Source organism: Nestor notabilis, unplaced genomic scaffold, assembly GCF_000696875.1.
Source record: "Nestor notabilis isolate BGI_N333 unplaced genomic scaffold, ASM69687v1 scaffold15676, whole genome shotgun sequence".
NCBI classification, from domain to species: domain Eukaryota; kingdom Metazoa; phylum Chordata; class Aves; order Psittaciformes; family Psittacidae; genus Nestor; species Nestor notabilis.
The window spans coordinates 73,740-89,420 of record NW_009931614.1 but is presented as its reverse complement, the minus strand read 5'-3'; the positions used below and the strand labels follow the sequence as shown (position 1 = coordinate 89,420).

Below are 15,681 nucleotides of genomic sequence, written 5' to 3'. Positions count from 1 at the left end.
TTATGTTCCCACATCAGAATTCCTTGTTTGCAGTGAAACAAATATCTTGGGCTTAGATCTTCCTCCTACATGTAATGGGATCACAGTGCTGTCACAGGCATCACAGCCATTTTTGTAAAATATGATGTTAAGGAAGACTGAGTTCTTATGTAAATGCCTCTCTTTCAATAGTCTCAGGGGAAAGAAGATGCCAGAAAGAATTCCCAACCAGCGCATGTATTAATTGTCACCACCTTTCATGGGATAGTAAAGTGCATTCATACAAAGACAAGTATTGAGAAATAAGGAGGCTGCACAGGTGAAGTGAGGGCATTTGAGTAAGACTTAATGAAGTCACATGGCAAATTGTGATAATCTAACTTCAGTCTAGAAAATCACATTCATTTCTTGTTTGTGTCTCTAATGAGGTAATGATGCAGCTCCTCTGGCTTCAGACAGCCACTACAGATTTACAACAGGCTATGGAACAGCACACTGCGGCACAATTCTCAGTTACCACTGTACCTCTACAGTGATATCCAAGTTCAGAATAGCTATTGGTATAATTTGAAGCAGTAAACATGCTGTTCCTCTGTAGCTCAAACTCCTTTCAGTTTCAGAAGCGTAGGGTCTGGTTATCACAGAGCACAATTGATTGTTGATCCTGTATGTTTATGTGTTTGTGCACTTTTCAAATCTGGCTATGGATAAGAAATCCATAGTATGACTAAACGATTGGATTGAAAGTTTTGCAAATAGATTATCTGGACAGAAACACAGTGCACATGGATGCTTCTATTGAAAGAAACTCCGCTGGAAACCACTGTTTGTGCTGGAAGTAGATGACCTCTGTCTTTGATTGGCATCCACCCAGACTTGAAACAATTAGAACTATGAAAAAATTTTAATTTCCTGAATCAAAATAGGTAATTCACCAAATTCCCAGATACATACTATAATAAAGGGATGCAAATCAATGTCTGATGGCTCCTACATAGCATGACTTGAAGGAGATCACCATTTCCAGTTCCACCACCTTTCACTTAGGGATGTGAGTTCTGTCTGCATGGCTATCCACAAGAAATGAAAAGGTGTTTGCTTTTATGATTTCCCACTGTGCAGTCTTTGGTTATTCTGTGCTACTTCTCTCCTCTGTTGAGGCTGCTAAATAAGTTGGTATTACCTTAACAAAAGCATTCAAAGTGTGCTTAATGCTGCTAGACTCTATATTTAAAAACATTTTTTGAAATCAAGGTGAGTATCAGTAAAATATTCTCCTGTGGTTTGTGGCTCAATAGCCAGTGCAATGACTTAATTGGCATTCTTGTGCAGTGCTTGGATCTCTGCCAGTTAATGACCCGTTGCTGCAGTCTGCACAAGCAAATTACCCCTTCTGTCCGGCCCTTCAAGCTGATGGTATTTTGCCCAAGTAATGGCTGCAGGCTTCTATTCTCAGCTGGCATGGACCCCAGCATGACCATAAACATCCCTGAGAGGATCATAATATGATATATTGGACAGATTCTGATACACCTCACCGCAATATAGCGCCAAGCAATTCTGCTGAGGTCAGTGACTTTGGCAGTGGTGTGGCTGAAAGAAGAAACTGGTCCCTCCACTGTTGCTTTCTCAAGTAGTGAAGCATTTGCAGGCTGTTAGCTAGTCTGTGTCCCTTTGGATGATGCAAGTTACTGTGAACCCTTTGTCAAACATTCAAAACAGTTTTAGTTCTGTTTATAAATAGTTGCACTGTCTCTTTCCCCTACAGGATTTTCCATTCTTCAGGCAATTATGGAAGCAGCAGTACAAAACAACTGGCAAGTGACAGCCAGATCAGTAGGAAGCATAAAAGATGTTCAAGAGTTCAGAAGAATTATAGAGGAGATGGACAGACGGCAAGAAAAAAGATACTTAATTGACTGTGAAGTAGACAGAATCAACACCATTTTGGAACAGGTATATGCTTTTAGAAATTGTGATCTCTCTGTGACAGATACCGTTAATGTTTCCAGAACTGTCTATTTCTAGAGATTAATTAAATATCCATTGAGATGTGAATCCCAACAACTGGTCAGTTACCTGATGAAATTAAAATGCCTCAGTGATGCTGGCAGTTGATGGCAGCACTTACATATAACCTACCAGGAAATGCCTCTGTGATATTTCTTCCCAAATGTTAATAATGAATTATTTTAAGCAGGTTAAGAACCTAAAACCTCATCTGCCAGAGCAGCATTACTGGCATCTGGGCTACTTGTAGGAATTGCAAGACAGGTGCAATTTGTAAAGTGGAACATGAAACAAGAAATAAAAAGCCAGTGAAGTAGTTTTGAATCATCTTAGAGAATTCTCAAATGGAAATACTGCTGATGAAAAATTCAGGTGGTAGTCCAAATGGCTCATTAGCACTTTTTGGTACATAAAGCCCTTCCCTCTGCACAGCCGGTTCTGTTGATAGGCTTAAATTGTGGATGGTAGAGTCTGAATACTTTTTCTGAGGAAGATGTAATTTTGGGCGACTGTTTTACTATTGCATGACCTTCCAAGTGTTTTCTTTGCCCCAGGGGAATGACCATAATCTTTGGTATGACTTAAGTTTCTGCAGGGAAAGTCAGTAATGATGGACCCCATGTTGACAGCTGAACAATTAACTGGTTTTCAGCTTTTCCTTCCATTTCCTCTGCTTACCTTGTTATCTTCTCATAAAGTAGTTAAAAAAACCCTCACAAATATGTGTGGTACTTAAATCCATCCAGCCCGTTTGCTCAAGGGAATGGTGACTTGTCTTCTTTCTAGCCAGCTGTGTTTGCTGATAGCAGACCATTGAGGGGCAAGATAACTCTGGATTTGCATATTTCAAATCTAGCATTTTATTGCAGTTTAGAAAGTCAAATCGGTGCTTTGTATGGAGTCTAGAGAGTCTGCTCAGCTAAGAGGCAGTAGCATCTGAGCATCTTAACAACATGCTGACTGCACAACTGCAGGTGGCTTTGAAGAGCTTTTCCACAGTGAGAAGGGAAGCCAAGACACTCTACCTGTTATGGCGGAGTACTGACAGACAGACTCTATCCTACAGAGGGTTGGCATAGGCTGCCTCAGCCCAGCTGGCTTTCCTTTTCTTTCTCTTTTTTGGCTTCCTCAGGAGCACATCTTCAGATGTTCAACCTTCCCATCACATTCTGGGAGTGATGCCTCCATCCAGAAAGGGGATTTAGTGTGGGGATGTGTGGCACCTGCCATTTCATTTTCTCAGGGACAACAGCAGCATTTGCCAGTGACTCTGTATTGCAGAAGCTTGAATAGGACTTATGCAAGAACAAAAGTCATAGCAGAAATAAACAGACTGTAAACCACTAAACAGTCTACACACGTGCTGAGTTTGCTATCAGACTTTTGGGCTCTTGGCCAGGCTGTTCAGCAAGCTTGTCAGTTCTTTACTCCAGAAACTGCGTATTGTGGCTTTGTGTTAGTGCTTGGATTAAATAAGAGTGACCTCTTCTCCTGTGTCAGGCTGGTCAGTGTGTGCAGTTCTCTTCCTTTGATGCCTTTTTCAACCAGTTCAAGGCAGGGTATACCTCTCTTCCAAAAGTGTAGGCTTATCTTAAGACAGTTCTGCATCTGAGGATTTTTTTTTCAGAAACTCCAGATCCTGATGGAATATTCTGTACATTCCTCCAGCAACATACAGATACGCGAGTCGGTGACCTTGAATATTCCATATGCCTTTAGCATCTGCCACATCTGTATGTCCCTGTGTTTCCAGGATCTGAAACCTGTCATGTGAAGTATTTCCCAGGGCTGGCTGATACCCAGGAAGGGATCTCTCCCATCTGTCTCCCCTGGTATGTGAATGTAAGGAAGGGGAGAAAGGACACCTCAGCTTCTACTCTGTGTGGGTAACCTGTTTTGTGCCAGGTTTCAGTCTGCAGCACATCTGGTTTCATTTCACTTCCAGAGAATCTTGTAATGGGCCCTACATTGTGTCCTAGAGGTGGATACCCTGCCCAAATTACCTCTGGCCCTGTCTCTTCAACTGCAGAGTAGGGGGAAGCAGAGAGATTAATAGCCATTCTATAAGTTACCATCTGTTTATTCATTTGCCCTATAGTTCTATAACCACTGAGCATGTGAATCCATATCCCTCTTTGCGAAACAAAACTATAGCCAATTTAATCATCTGGTGGCCTCTCAAGCATACAGATAGCAACACTTATGTCATGCAAAATTCATAAGCTCCCCACACTTCTTTTCCCTTGATGCTAAAATATTCCAGTATTTCTTCACAGATAGATATAAAATTTTGTTCTTGTAAACGGAACATTTTCTTCTGAGAGCTAACAGTAAGCTTTAGCTTGTTCAACAATGTATTTAGAGACATGTTCTTGATTTAAGAAATATGTTTTTCTTATTTCCAAGATAACAAGTTGTATTTCAGACTAGAGTGGCTTTATGTCCATTTAGAAGAAAATCTCCTGAGGGAAAATAAGGAGGAAGAAACTCCATTCAGGATCAAAATGGTGAAACTTCACAAAAGACCTGTTTATTCCAGCCTGTATGTTTTTGTCAAAAGGACAGTATCTCCAAACGTAGTCATAAAGGTTAGGCTCCAAGGCAATGTCTGTTTTGAGCAGAGGCGTCTCACAAAGCAGAAGCAATACTAGTACAGTAGAGAATGCAGTCCCCAAAGTTTTACAGTGACGGTCAAACTGTCAAAGACTTCAGATAAAGCATCCGTAGGATTAAGAAGGGTAATCTGATTGTCTGAACTCTGTCCAGTGCAAGCACTGACTATGACTTGACCCTTGAGTCTGAAATGTTGAGATTAGGAAGGCGGTCTGCAGGTTTTCAGTGCAGCTACAGCTGCATCCCTCTGCAGAGCTGTTCAGATCTCAGAGGAGCGAGCTCACTGCACAACAGCTTTCACATTTGGAGTGTCGTAAGAATAAATACAAAACTGCAGTATTTGGTTGACCAATAGTCATTAAAAACAACAAGAATTAAAAATGTAAGTGAAAAAGTCAACACTGCTTTTGTGTAAGCTTCCTGGTTTATGTGTTCCATTATGACCAGCCTGGTGTGGGTTTGCCTGTGTTGTCTGTAGCAAATAAAAATATGACAACTGCCTATAAACACAGTGGGACACTTGAAGGAGCAGCAGAGCTTTTGGGTAGCTTAAGCTTCTGCTTTGGTTGTGAACTCCAGTGATACCATGTCCTCTGAAGGTACTGCCCTGCATGGAGCACAGCCTCCAGGGCAGTGTGCCCCTACTGTGTTCTCCAGGGCTCAGGGACACTGCCATGTCACACCCCGATTTTTATCCTCTGTGTGGAGCTGTGCAGAGCAGAGGCTCCAAGAGAGTATTGGATATGTAAGTGTTGTGTAATATCACTCAGAAACTGGTACGGTTCATTCGTACATTTCCAGTGAACTAGAAACTTAAAATTTAGGACATTTCTTCATTAGGTGCCCATGAGTATTATTGAAACCAGGATCTAAAACAGAATGAAAGGTCACTTGTTCCCTTCAGATCCAGAGCATTTCAGCAGTTCACAGGTCTGTACAGGCGTGTGGGGAAGAAAAGGGAATTACTTAGGTCAGTCACCCTCAGGACCATGGCTAGTGGAAGGTAAGTAAGAAATAGGCATATGTCAAAAGTGACAGCTGTTACCTGCCTTAAAGGGCCTGCTCCTATCGGCTGTAAAGCTAATAAAAGGCTGGAGATGGATTGCTAAAGCAGAGAGAAGTAACATCTCGGGTTAATCTGCCCCACATACAGCACATGTCACACATACCTGAGGAGAGAGTTTCTAGCTTGTAAAAAGTAACGTCTCTCCAAAGTCTTCATACAGACTTCGTAAAGCAAGACAGGTTCCATACAACAGGAATTTAACAGAGTAATAGTAATCCTGCAGAATGACTGAGGTAGTTGCACACAAAGCTTGCAAGTGTTCAGAAGACATTAACGCACCTTTTTAAATGCATCTGATCTGTAATAATAATAATTAATACAAAATGTCTCACCATAAGTGTGCAAGCTGGTGTATGTAGAAGACTGCTGCCAAGCAACTCTGGTTTCCTATGCTAGAGGTGTGTGAATCTGAAGTCACCATTAGAGGGTTGGTTTATTTTCTGTGATAGTATTAATTAGTCATTTTATGTTCTGTGATAATTGCTGGGATATAATGCACACACCAATGCACACAGATGCATCTGCTTTTAATGTTTTTCATCTTTTTACCACAACACTTGTAGTATGCTTTTTATGCAGTTACAGGCATATTTATATGGCAACCTCTGCATTGCCATTAAATGCAAAAGGAACCAAAATCTTTTCTCATTTAAACTGTTGCAAGTATAAAGTCGACCATTATCCTGGAGACAATATTTAAATTGATGCCGCTGTGCTCACAGAGAGATTGTATTTGTGTTGAACTTCAGTTAATGGGTAGCTGTAAAAGCACAGTTTGCTGTGTAGCTTGCCTGTCTTTGCATCTTTTCAGTGTGCAGAAGTTGTATGTGTGTCTTTGCCCTTACAAAGCCCTCTGAGGGTCCCACTCATTTTTTACCCTATGTCCACATCGTATAAGCTGCTTCTGCAGCTGGCACTAATTGTCCTTGCTGACAGTGTCAGGCGAAAAGTTGAGCCTGAAGGCCACCATTTGCAATAGCCTCTTGCTCCCGCATTTGATGTACTTCGGAAGCAAATGTACACACCGATGCTTCTCATGCCATACCTGGACCACAGGGAGAAGATTTGGTCCTTCATTAGCAGTACTGGTATTTTTCAAAGACAACATTCAGAAGTCTTTTAAAGATACAGACTATTTGAGGGAAAAGGAGAACTGGCTAAAATTTGATCGATGTGTCATCTTTTGAGGCTTTTATCCCACTGTATTTGTCTGTCTCTCATCCCTAGCAGCTCTGGGAATCTTTGTCACGTCTTCTAAGCCCCTGGCTGATTTTAAAATCCCACACTCACATCTCCTCCAGGTTTTAAAAGTCACTGTTGTATAGAAGTTGCTTTGTTACAGTCCTAGCAGTTAATGTGGTTCTTTCTTCTCTATATAAAGGATAAACCCTTTCATCTTAGCAGACATTACCTTAATTTCTGCATCTGTCTCTCAAATAGTTTAATGCTTGAAACTCTGCTCCTAACCAAAGGCTTTCCTTAATTAGTTTCCAAGGCAACCATCTTGGCAACAATTCAGATGAACCAACTGCAGGGAGAGGAAGGAAACACACTATCAAAATGAATAGTAATAGCACAATACCACTGTGCAAACAGGCGTTGTACATCACCAGAGACAGCGTGATAGTTCTGCTATCTCATAAGTTCATTTACAAGGGAAGAATTCCTAACTTGGTAAAAGAAAAGCTGCACAAGAGCGTATGTCTTTTTTCACAGCTGACTAAGCCAGGATGAATGGCTGTAGTGGGGTATGAATCATGGGTCTGGGGAAGGAAGAGAGCCACTGGTGCTTTTCAGGGCCCCTCGTGTGCCAAGGTGTTCCCAAGTGCATTTCATAGAGCACTGTTACGCTGCAGATCAAAAAGCAAGATTTTTGGAGCAGGGACCACCCCACTGGGCTTTTCTAGCCCAGATGCTGGCAGGGCAGTAGTAAGGTATTAGCAACTGACAGGTACAGCCTTGCAGGGGGAAGTGCCTAAATATGAGGTCCCAAGATGTGATCCAGAGGTACAGTGCATTTGTTCTGGGCTACAGATGGTATTGGAGCAGGCCATAATGTGGCAAAATACCACCCCAGTCCAAATCACTCTCTGCTTGCAATTACACATTTATACATTATTCCAGTCTCTTATCCCACCTTCATATAATTGTAGAATCATAGAAGGGTTTAGGTTTACGTGTAAGGGACCTTCAGGATCATCTTGTTCCAACCCCCCTGCCTTCATACCATTGCAAATCTGCTGGCCTCTGTAGAGCAGATTAAAGGTACCAGGGGCAGCTTGGACTAATATAAAGAATTAGGTCCTATAAGTTACCAGCTAAACCTCAAACACAAACTCCTCCCACACTATTGAACCAGTAAGATGGAAACCAACATAACAGTTTTAGAGGAAGTTAATGTTTCCAGGCTTAAAAGTAGCCCGTGTTACTAAATTAATTTGTGTCATACCATGGATATGCATGTGTAGGTATAGCAGCGTATGTACTACTGGAAGCTCATTCTTCCAAAACGTCTGGTCTATAAAATTATTGACAAGATGCACAGACCCTTAAAAATACCCTGAGTATCTTCTATCCTGGGAGAATGCATGTAAAGAATCAGAAAAGAAAAATATTGCTGTAACTTTATTACCTCATATGAGTAAAATGGCCTCCCCTGCTGCATAGACTAAGTCTAGTAAAAATAAATTAGCTCTTTGTAATCTTTTTCGGTTCATGGTTTATGCACCAAGTTATACAGGGAATATTGCAGAGTGCTGTTTATAGTGGAGCAGAATAAACCTTTCAAACTCTTTCAAAGCATTGAAAAGAGCAAATTGAATGCAATTCTAGGCACAGTAAAATTCCATTTATAATTAAAAAAAACAAGAAAAAATAACCTTGGTTTTCCTAGAGGAGGTTGGACTGATTTATTTTTTTTTCCTTAATTTCATAGAGCATTTAAAAAGGAAAGGAAATGCTCAAAAGGGGAAAAAAAAAAAGAATGGCTCCTATTCAGTATTTTTTGGTCTGCTTGAAGGCAGTGCTCTGCAGTACAAAACCCCTTCCAAAAGATTCTCATGTGAGCGTTGGGACTGAATTACTGCGACACTTCTGGGTTATATCCAAATAATAGTTTGAAGTGATCCTGATGTGCAGTAATGGTTTATATAAGCAGAATTCTGTTTCCAAGGACTCTTGTTCAATTCCAGGGAATAATGGTGGGATTTTAATCTGACCTGCTGATGGGAGATATGGAGAAAATGGAAAATGTATGTATTTTTAAAATTAAAACTCAGTGCCTCGGTTTACCTAATTTTTCCTCTCTTCCCCCGATGGATATGCATCCTTTTATATTTTGAGCAGCTAAGACTGAAGGAGTTTCATTTACCCTATGAGATATAAGAAGAAATGAGCTTTGTTATGTTTGTCTGTGAGTCCAAGAGTGTACTCTTAGGAATGTACAACATGCAGTTTGGTGGTATTGAAAACCAAAAGTGACAGTTAAATATCATCTCCTGTGCCACAGAGATTAGGCAAATGTTGCAAAGATCACCTAAAGAACTGCTTGTTAGTGACGTGGATATACCTTCAAACTGCATGACATGCTGAAGCATACGTGCTTGCTGCAGAAGGTTTGGAAAACCAAGAATAAATGCAAGATTACTATTATTAATAGTTTTTGTGAAAGTGACTTTAAGTGTTGTGAAACTTTGCGAAGGATGCGAGTCTGGAAGTCGGTATTGATAGTGCTGATTTTGCTATACATGATGTGGACTTGTAGGTCTACAATGAGAGCATCCACAACTGCCAAGAAGCAAGGAGGCAGCATAAGTAAAGAGAGCACATGTGAAGTTGGAAATGAGGATATTGCTGTGATGGGACCATGTTACGTGGGATAGGAGCTGGATGCATTGTAGATTGAAGGAAATTTAACAATGAATGTTTCCAGGGAAAGGCGGTCAGCTCTAACAAGGTGCAAGTTTCTGAGCTAAGAATGGACTAAGAAATACTGGTGTCTTTTGAAAAGGTGGTTGCATCTCAGTGAAAAACATGTGATGGTTACTGAGAAGCTTACCCACCTGAGCAGTTAACATAAATTCCTGTTCTCTTGGGCTCTCTAGAGTATCAGAGCAGAGAGAGCAATGGTACCTGTTTGCTCTCAGGTTAGCAATACCTTATGTCTCTCCTCAAAGGTGGTGAATTGAGGCTTACATAGCAAAAGATGTATTTCCAGAGGGCCTTGACTAATGAACAAGAGTGGACCTTGATGGAATCAGATGCAAGATAGATGAATACTATAGAATTTGTCAGAAGCTGTTGGAAGACAGAATACAGTGAAGATCTTTCTCTGTGTACCTTTTCTATAAGCTAACACAAATTTCAGTTTCCCTGTGCTCTTTGGAAGATCCATGTGGAGAAACTGAAGTTGCAGAGTCCCAGATTACAAAATCAGTTATCTTCAAAGAAGTTACTCAAGCTTTGGTGACAACAGTGCATCAAAAAGCTTCAGACCCAAGTGATTTTTGAACACAATACCAACAATTTGTGTCAGATCAGAGAGCATAAACCATATCCCTTGATGTCATGGTTGCTGACCTTCTGGTACTGTCTGACCTGAGAATGGTTATAGTCAAGAAAGAGGGAGGAAGACAGAACACTGAACCAGTAGATCTAGAAGATTAAACCAATGAGGAGAGTACTGTAGCATGGTTTGTCAGTGTTGAATTGAAGCAGTTCTGGCACTCAACACAGAAAGCTTCCTGTGATTTGAAATTTCCTGTACACATTTGGTTTTTTGGTTGTTTTTTGTGACATCTGAAGTCTCTGTATGAAATTTCAGGTGAGTTTTGAACTTAAAAGATTTCACAGAGGCTTGAGAAAGTACTGGAACCTCTATGAAGTTTCCTTGGATGTAAAATCACTCCATTATGAATATTTTTCATGAGAGGAAGTTCCCAATGAATATACTAGAGCTGTGTAGACAATTAAAATATAATCTTCTTCCTAAAATGCCCTATGTGTGAAATCACTGCTGCAGAGTAACACGTTTAATGAAGTCATTTACTTCCTGTAAATACAACTGCAAAAATTCCTCCAGAACACAACTGGATTGTTACTTTATTAATCTCGCTCAAGAAGCTGAAGAATTCACTAGTTAAAAATATCTACAACATGTCTCTTCAAGGAAGCTCTATGGGAACAGGTATCTTCTCTTGAGAATATCTCGGCAAAATAAGGGGCAAAGGTCTTGGCAATTTTGAGTGTCCCTTTCATGTGCTACAAAGAATTTGCTATGATTGTAAAAACCCTCCTATCTGGTTGTGCTTTTAGTGACAAAGCTTCAAGTACTGAAGGGTAGCGTAAGTTTTGATTGATTTTCACGTGAAGACCTTTGTATTGAAAGACATAGCTTGTCAAGAGAGATGCAGTCCTGAGTGATACAGCTGTGTTCTCATCTGTCTAAACAAAGAAGAGATTTTAATATAAAGGAAAGTTTATTTAGTGAACTGTGTTTGGCTTAAAGAGTGAATAATTGTGATTATGAATGTCAGTTACCAGGGATCGTAAAGCTTTTCATCTCAGTGTTCTCTAGGATCTGATGTTTTGCAGTAGAATATGTCCTTTAACAATAACTGTGCCAACAGATTAGGTAATCTGACAATGTTGCTAAGTCACAGCAAGGAAAATGAATTTAGGAAAATAGTTTCAGGACACAGAAAAGCTTTGTTATCACACTGAAGGAAATAAGGAGAAAGTGTCATGCCCTCAGAACCCATGTTGCAGTTTGTTGGGGGGTTTTTTAAGTAATTTCTAGAGTAACCTTTCATGCAAAAATTAAGTATGTATTCCACTACACAATCTTCAATCTGCAAATGTCACATTAGTTATGGGAAAAGAAAGTTTAGCCATATGGAGGGAGAACGAAGTACAATACAGCTTTCAGATGTTGCATTTAATTACCCCCCAAGGACTAACCTGCATAACCATCATCTATCTGGAGATGGCCTAGAAGTAAAATTTCACTATTGATGTGACTGTCATCAAGAAGAGAGGCAAGAGAGAGAAGGACACAAGAAGAGGACAGAGAGGAAAGAACTTTAATAATATGCTCCAGAGGTATCTCAGATCCCTGCTTCCACCATGTGTATTTTTGTCTCCTCCTGAGAGATTCCTGTTCTCTAAGAGGTTATCTCCCATGAGAGATAACATTGCGGGAGAGCCAAAAGCTGTCTGAAGAATGTTTTATAAGCTCAAACAAATGATCTTGATACTGTGCTGTAGAGGAAAGTAGGATTTTGGTTATGTCATAAATATCGAAGGTTGCATGGAAGTGAAGTTCTTAGGTACATGTACTGCACAAAAATACAAAATCCAGTAGTTGAAACTGGGTATGGATTTCTGACATTCCCTAAAGGACATGAAACCTCTGAAATCGTGGATTAATTAATCTCAACTATATATGCAGTTATTTTTATCAGCAACAAGTAGTACGTGTGTGGAATCTTCATCTTAGTATTTAATACATTCTTCATTTAATATTTAACTCAAATGTAATATAGTACTCATCCTTCATATAAATGAAATCATTGTTTGCTGCATATTTTACAGCATCACAATCCCTGGTGACCAGATTCCCATCCCATTAATACTACGTGAAGAAATAAATCGCCTTCCCTGGGTTTGCACTACAGTTACAATTGTGAGGATTTTACCCTCTGTATGAGGGAAGCTGCTTCTACTGAATGTGGATGGCTTTATTTCCATGAAACTAAAGGCAGGAAAAGTATCACATCTTTGGCTGTGGCAGACCACCACTAGCTGTGACATATCTTTTGCCACCACGGGATTGCAGTTCCTTTGGAACCTCCTATGTTGGTGCTGGTGTTGGTGTGATAGAGACAAAATCATGACACCAAAAAAACTACATTTTATAAATTTCACAGAGGAAAGATTGGGCCTTGTCTAGAGTTTATAATCCTCAAAGGGAACTCTCTTTCTGGAGAAGCATGTATCTAAGTTGGAAAACAGGGGAGTGGGCTCTGCAGACTTACTGTAAAATGGATCTGCTGTGGTTACAAGACATCTTATTTTTACTGTGGTGTCTGGTTAGATGAGGAAAATCCTATTCACATGTCAGGAGAGCTTTTATTTACTGTTCTTCCCCTATTTATCCTATCCCTATCTGGAAAATTTACATGACAAGGGGTGGCCTGTGCAGAGTAAACCTAGTGAGGAATGATTATGTATGGCTGTCAAATGCCGTTACACCTTTGCTCACATGGTAGGACTGTGGAAAGTAACTGCATTGCCATTGACACCGCACTAACCCCAGAGAACTGAAGTGTGGTAGCTGCAAGCCCCATGGGCAGCTCCCCCACTGCAGCAAGGGTCTACAGGAGTGGGAGGGAGGCCGAGGAGAGGATGCTGTTTTCCAGCTGAAGGGCTGCTTCAATTTCTCTTTCTCGAGTGGTAGAAACAGAGCTGAGACACAGTACATTGCGGATGCCACTCAAGGTAAGCTAGACATCCTTGCTGCCATACTGCCAAGAACTTTTTGGGCCTTGACTTTAGCTTTTATTGAACTGATTGGATTGTCACCCTAATACTCTGTTCATCTGCCTTCTTAAGTGTGCCCTGAAGACCATATTAGCTGGTGACGCTGGTCCGATAGCATATTGCATCGCAGGGCACAACTTTGCAATCGTTCAATCCAATATCAGGTAGGAGCTGCTCAGATCTGAGATAAGCTTTAAGTAACTCCATCCTTAGAACAGAAATGATATCAATAGGGATAGAAACTAGAAAACGCCTGACCTGATACCCAGGACAGAAGACAGTGTGCTCCACAACAGTTCAGGTTTGCCAGGCAGTTGTTGCTGTCCTTGACGTGCATGCTGCTGTGCCTGTGTCAGTTGATCCTGACAAAGCTGTTGAAATTTCTTTAGCCCTGAGTCCACTTGTCTGTTTTACTTGTTTGCCCTTGAAAGAAAAAATCATGCCATCACTTCTGGAGTTCACACACATATAACACTGAAGGTAGAGGTGTCATAATTGTATTCGTAGAGCAAGTTATAACAGCACAATGCTGCTCACTTGGAGGAAGCTAAGTTCTCCTGTCCTCAGAAACATACACGTATACTTAAAAATCAGTAGAAATTCTTGAAGTTAATGTGGGCTTTTTCCAAAAGTGGAACCCAAATTAATGCATGAATAACCTCAACAAATATAACGTAATCTTTTTTTACTCTGAGCTTACAGGAAATCTTTTTTTTTTTTTGGCTGTCTCTTTAAAATGTAGGAAAGAAGAGTTCTAGAGTTAAACTGCCGTATTGTTCCCAGGTATGGTTGAAATGGAAAGACACATTACAGCAGGTCAGATCTTTGCCTGTCATTTCATTTAAGTGGCATACTTCTGCCACTTGTCAGGTATGAAAAGCATAGTAAAAATCTTTAGCCCTTCTTTGTGGCAATACTGTCTGTCAGCATCAGTATTTTATGTAATGGGAAGATCTCATGGACTCATAAAATATCAGGGTTTTGAGCTGTAGAGGAGGTAGCCTGTACTTTTATGATCTTTTTTTCTTTCTTTTTTCATTTGTAAATAAAGGATGATAAATAAGTTTAATTAAACAGACTAAACAGACCAAATGGCAATGGATTCAAATGAAGGGAAGATGAGCTTCACAAGTATTAGATCGACATGGTAGTTTTCTTTTCACTGCTGCCAAAATCATGATAGCTGCTTCCCTAGGTGAAAGTGCAAGCATATCCTCTTAGCTTGTATTTTTCAATGACTTTTTAAAATCAAAGCCCACACAGGCAGAAAGGTTGATTTAAAAGTGACTGAACTGCTGGGCTTAGAGGGTTGTGATCAGCAACACAGAGGCCAGCTGGAGCCTAGTTACTATTTGGAGTACCCTAAGAGTGCTGGGCTAATACTGTTTAACCTCTCCATTAATGATCTGAAGGTTATGCGATGGTGTGCTCTCTCAGCAAGTTTGCAGATACCAAATTAGGAGGAGTGTTTCAAACACCAGGTTCTTGTGCTGCAATACTTTTGCAGGTTGGTGAAGTGGACAGAGAGGAACCTCATGAAGTTCAACAAAGGGAAATGCAAAGCCTTGTACGTGGGGAAGAATAATGCATGCACCAGTAGAGAGTGGATAGAGGCTTCCTGGCTATAAAGCAGCTCTGCAGAGAAGGATCTTGGGTCCTGGCATACAAACTGAGCACAAGCCAGCACTGTGCTCTCACAGCAAGAAGGCCAACAGCATCCTGGGCTCCATAGATTCATGTGGTCAGCAGGTCAATAGAGATGATTCTTCCCTTCTACTCAGCACTGGTGAGGCTGCATCTGAAGCACCATGTAAAGTTCTGGGCTCACTAGTATAGGAAAGACATAGGCATCCTGGAGCAAGTCCAGTGAAGGGCCCCCATGACAATCAAAGGACTGGAGCATCTGACATACAAGGAAAGGCTGAGAGAACGTGGATTGCATAGCCTGGAGAGGAGAAAGCTCATGGGGGGGTATCAGTAATGTCTGCATATATCTGATGGGAAAGAACGAAAAAGATGGAGCCAGAATCTTCCCAGAGAGTCTCACTGAGAGTCAGTCTTGCCCAGTGGCAAGATGAGGTGAGAGCACAAACTGAAATGCAGTAAATTCTGTTTAAACATGAGGAACATCATTTTTTACTTTGAGGGTGGTCAGACACTGAAACAGGCTCCCCATAGAGCTTGTGGAATCTGTGTCTTTGGGGATATTCAAAACCTGACTGGATACAGTCCTGAGCAGCCTGCTTTAGCTGTCCCTGCTTTGAGCTAGAGTTAGAATAGATAATCTCTAGAATCCCCTGCCAAGCTCCCCCGTTCTGTCATTTCCTCCATCCATGAAAGAAAAATTATCTTTCCCTTTTATGAGTCAGAGACACACCATTGAGATTTTTAAGGCAAAATATGACTACTCTATCGCACCTGGCAAACTTGCACTGTTCTTCCATCACTTGATTTCTTTTGAGCCCACAAAGTCT

The 15,681-nt window shown here is 40.8% G+C and overlaps 1 protein-coding gene across 1 annotated transcript in view; it reads left to right on the top strand.

Annotated features, from left to right (window-relative positions):
* GRIA3 (glutamate receptor, ionotropic, AMPA 3) overlaps positions 1 to 15,681 on the top strand; it is a 145,423-nt gene that overhangs the window by 62,317 nt on the left and 67,425 nt on the right. The window contains exon 3 of the mRNA XM_010015997.1: positions 1,748 to 1,935. Coding sequence (XP_010014299.1) covers positions 1,748 to 1,935 — 188 coding nt within the window. The remainder of the gene's footprint in view (positions 1 to 1,747; positions 1,936 to 15,681) is intronic.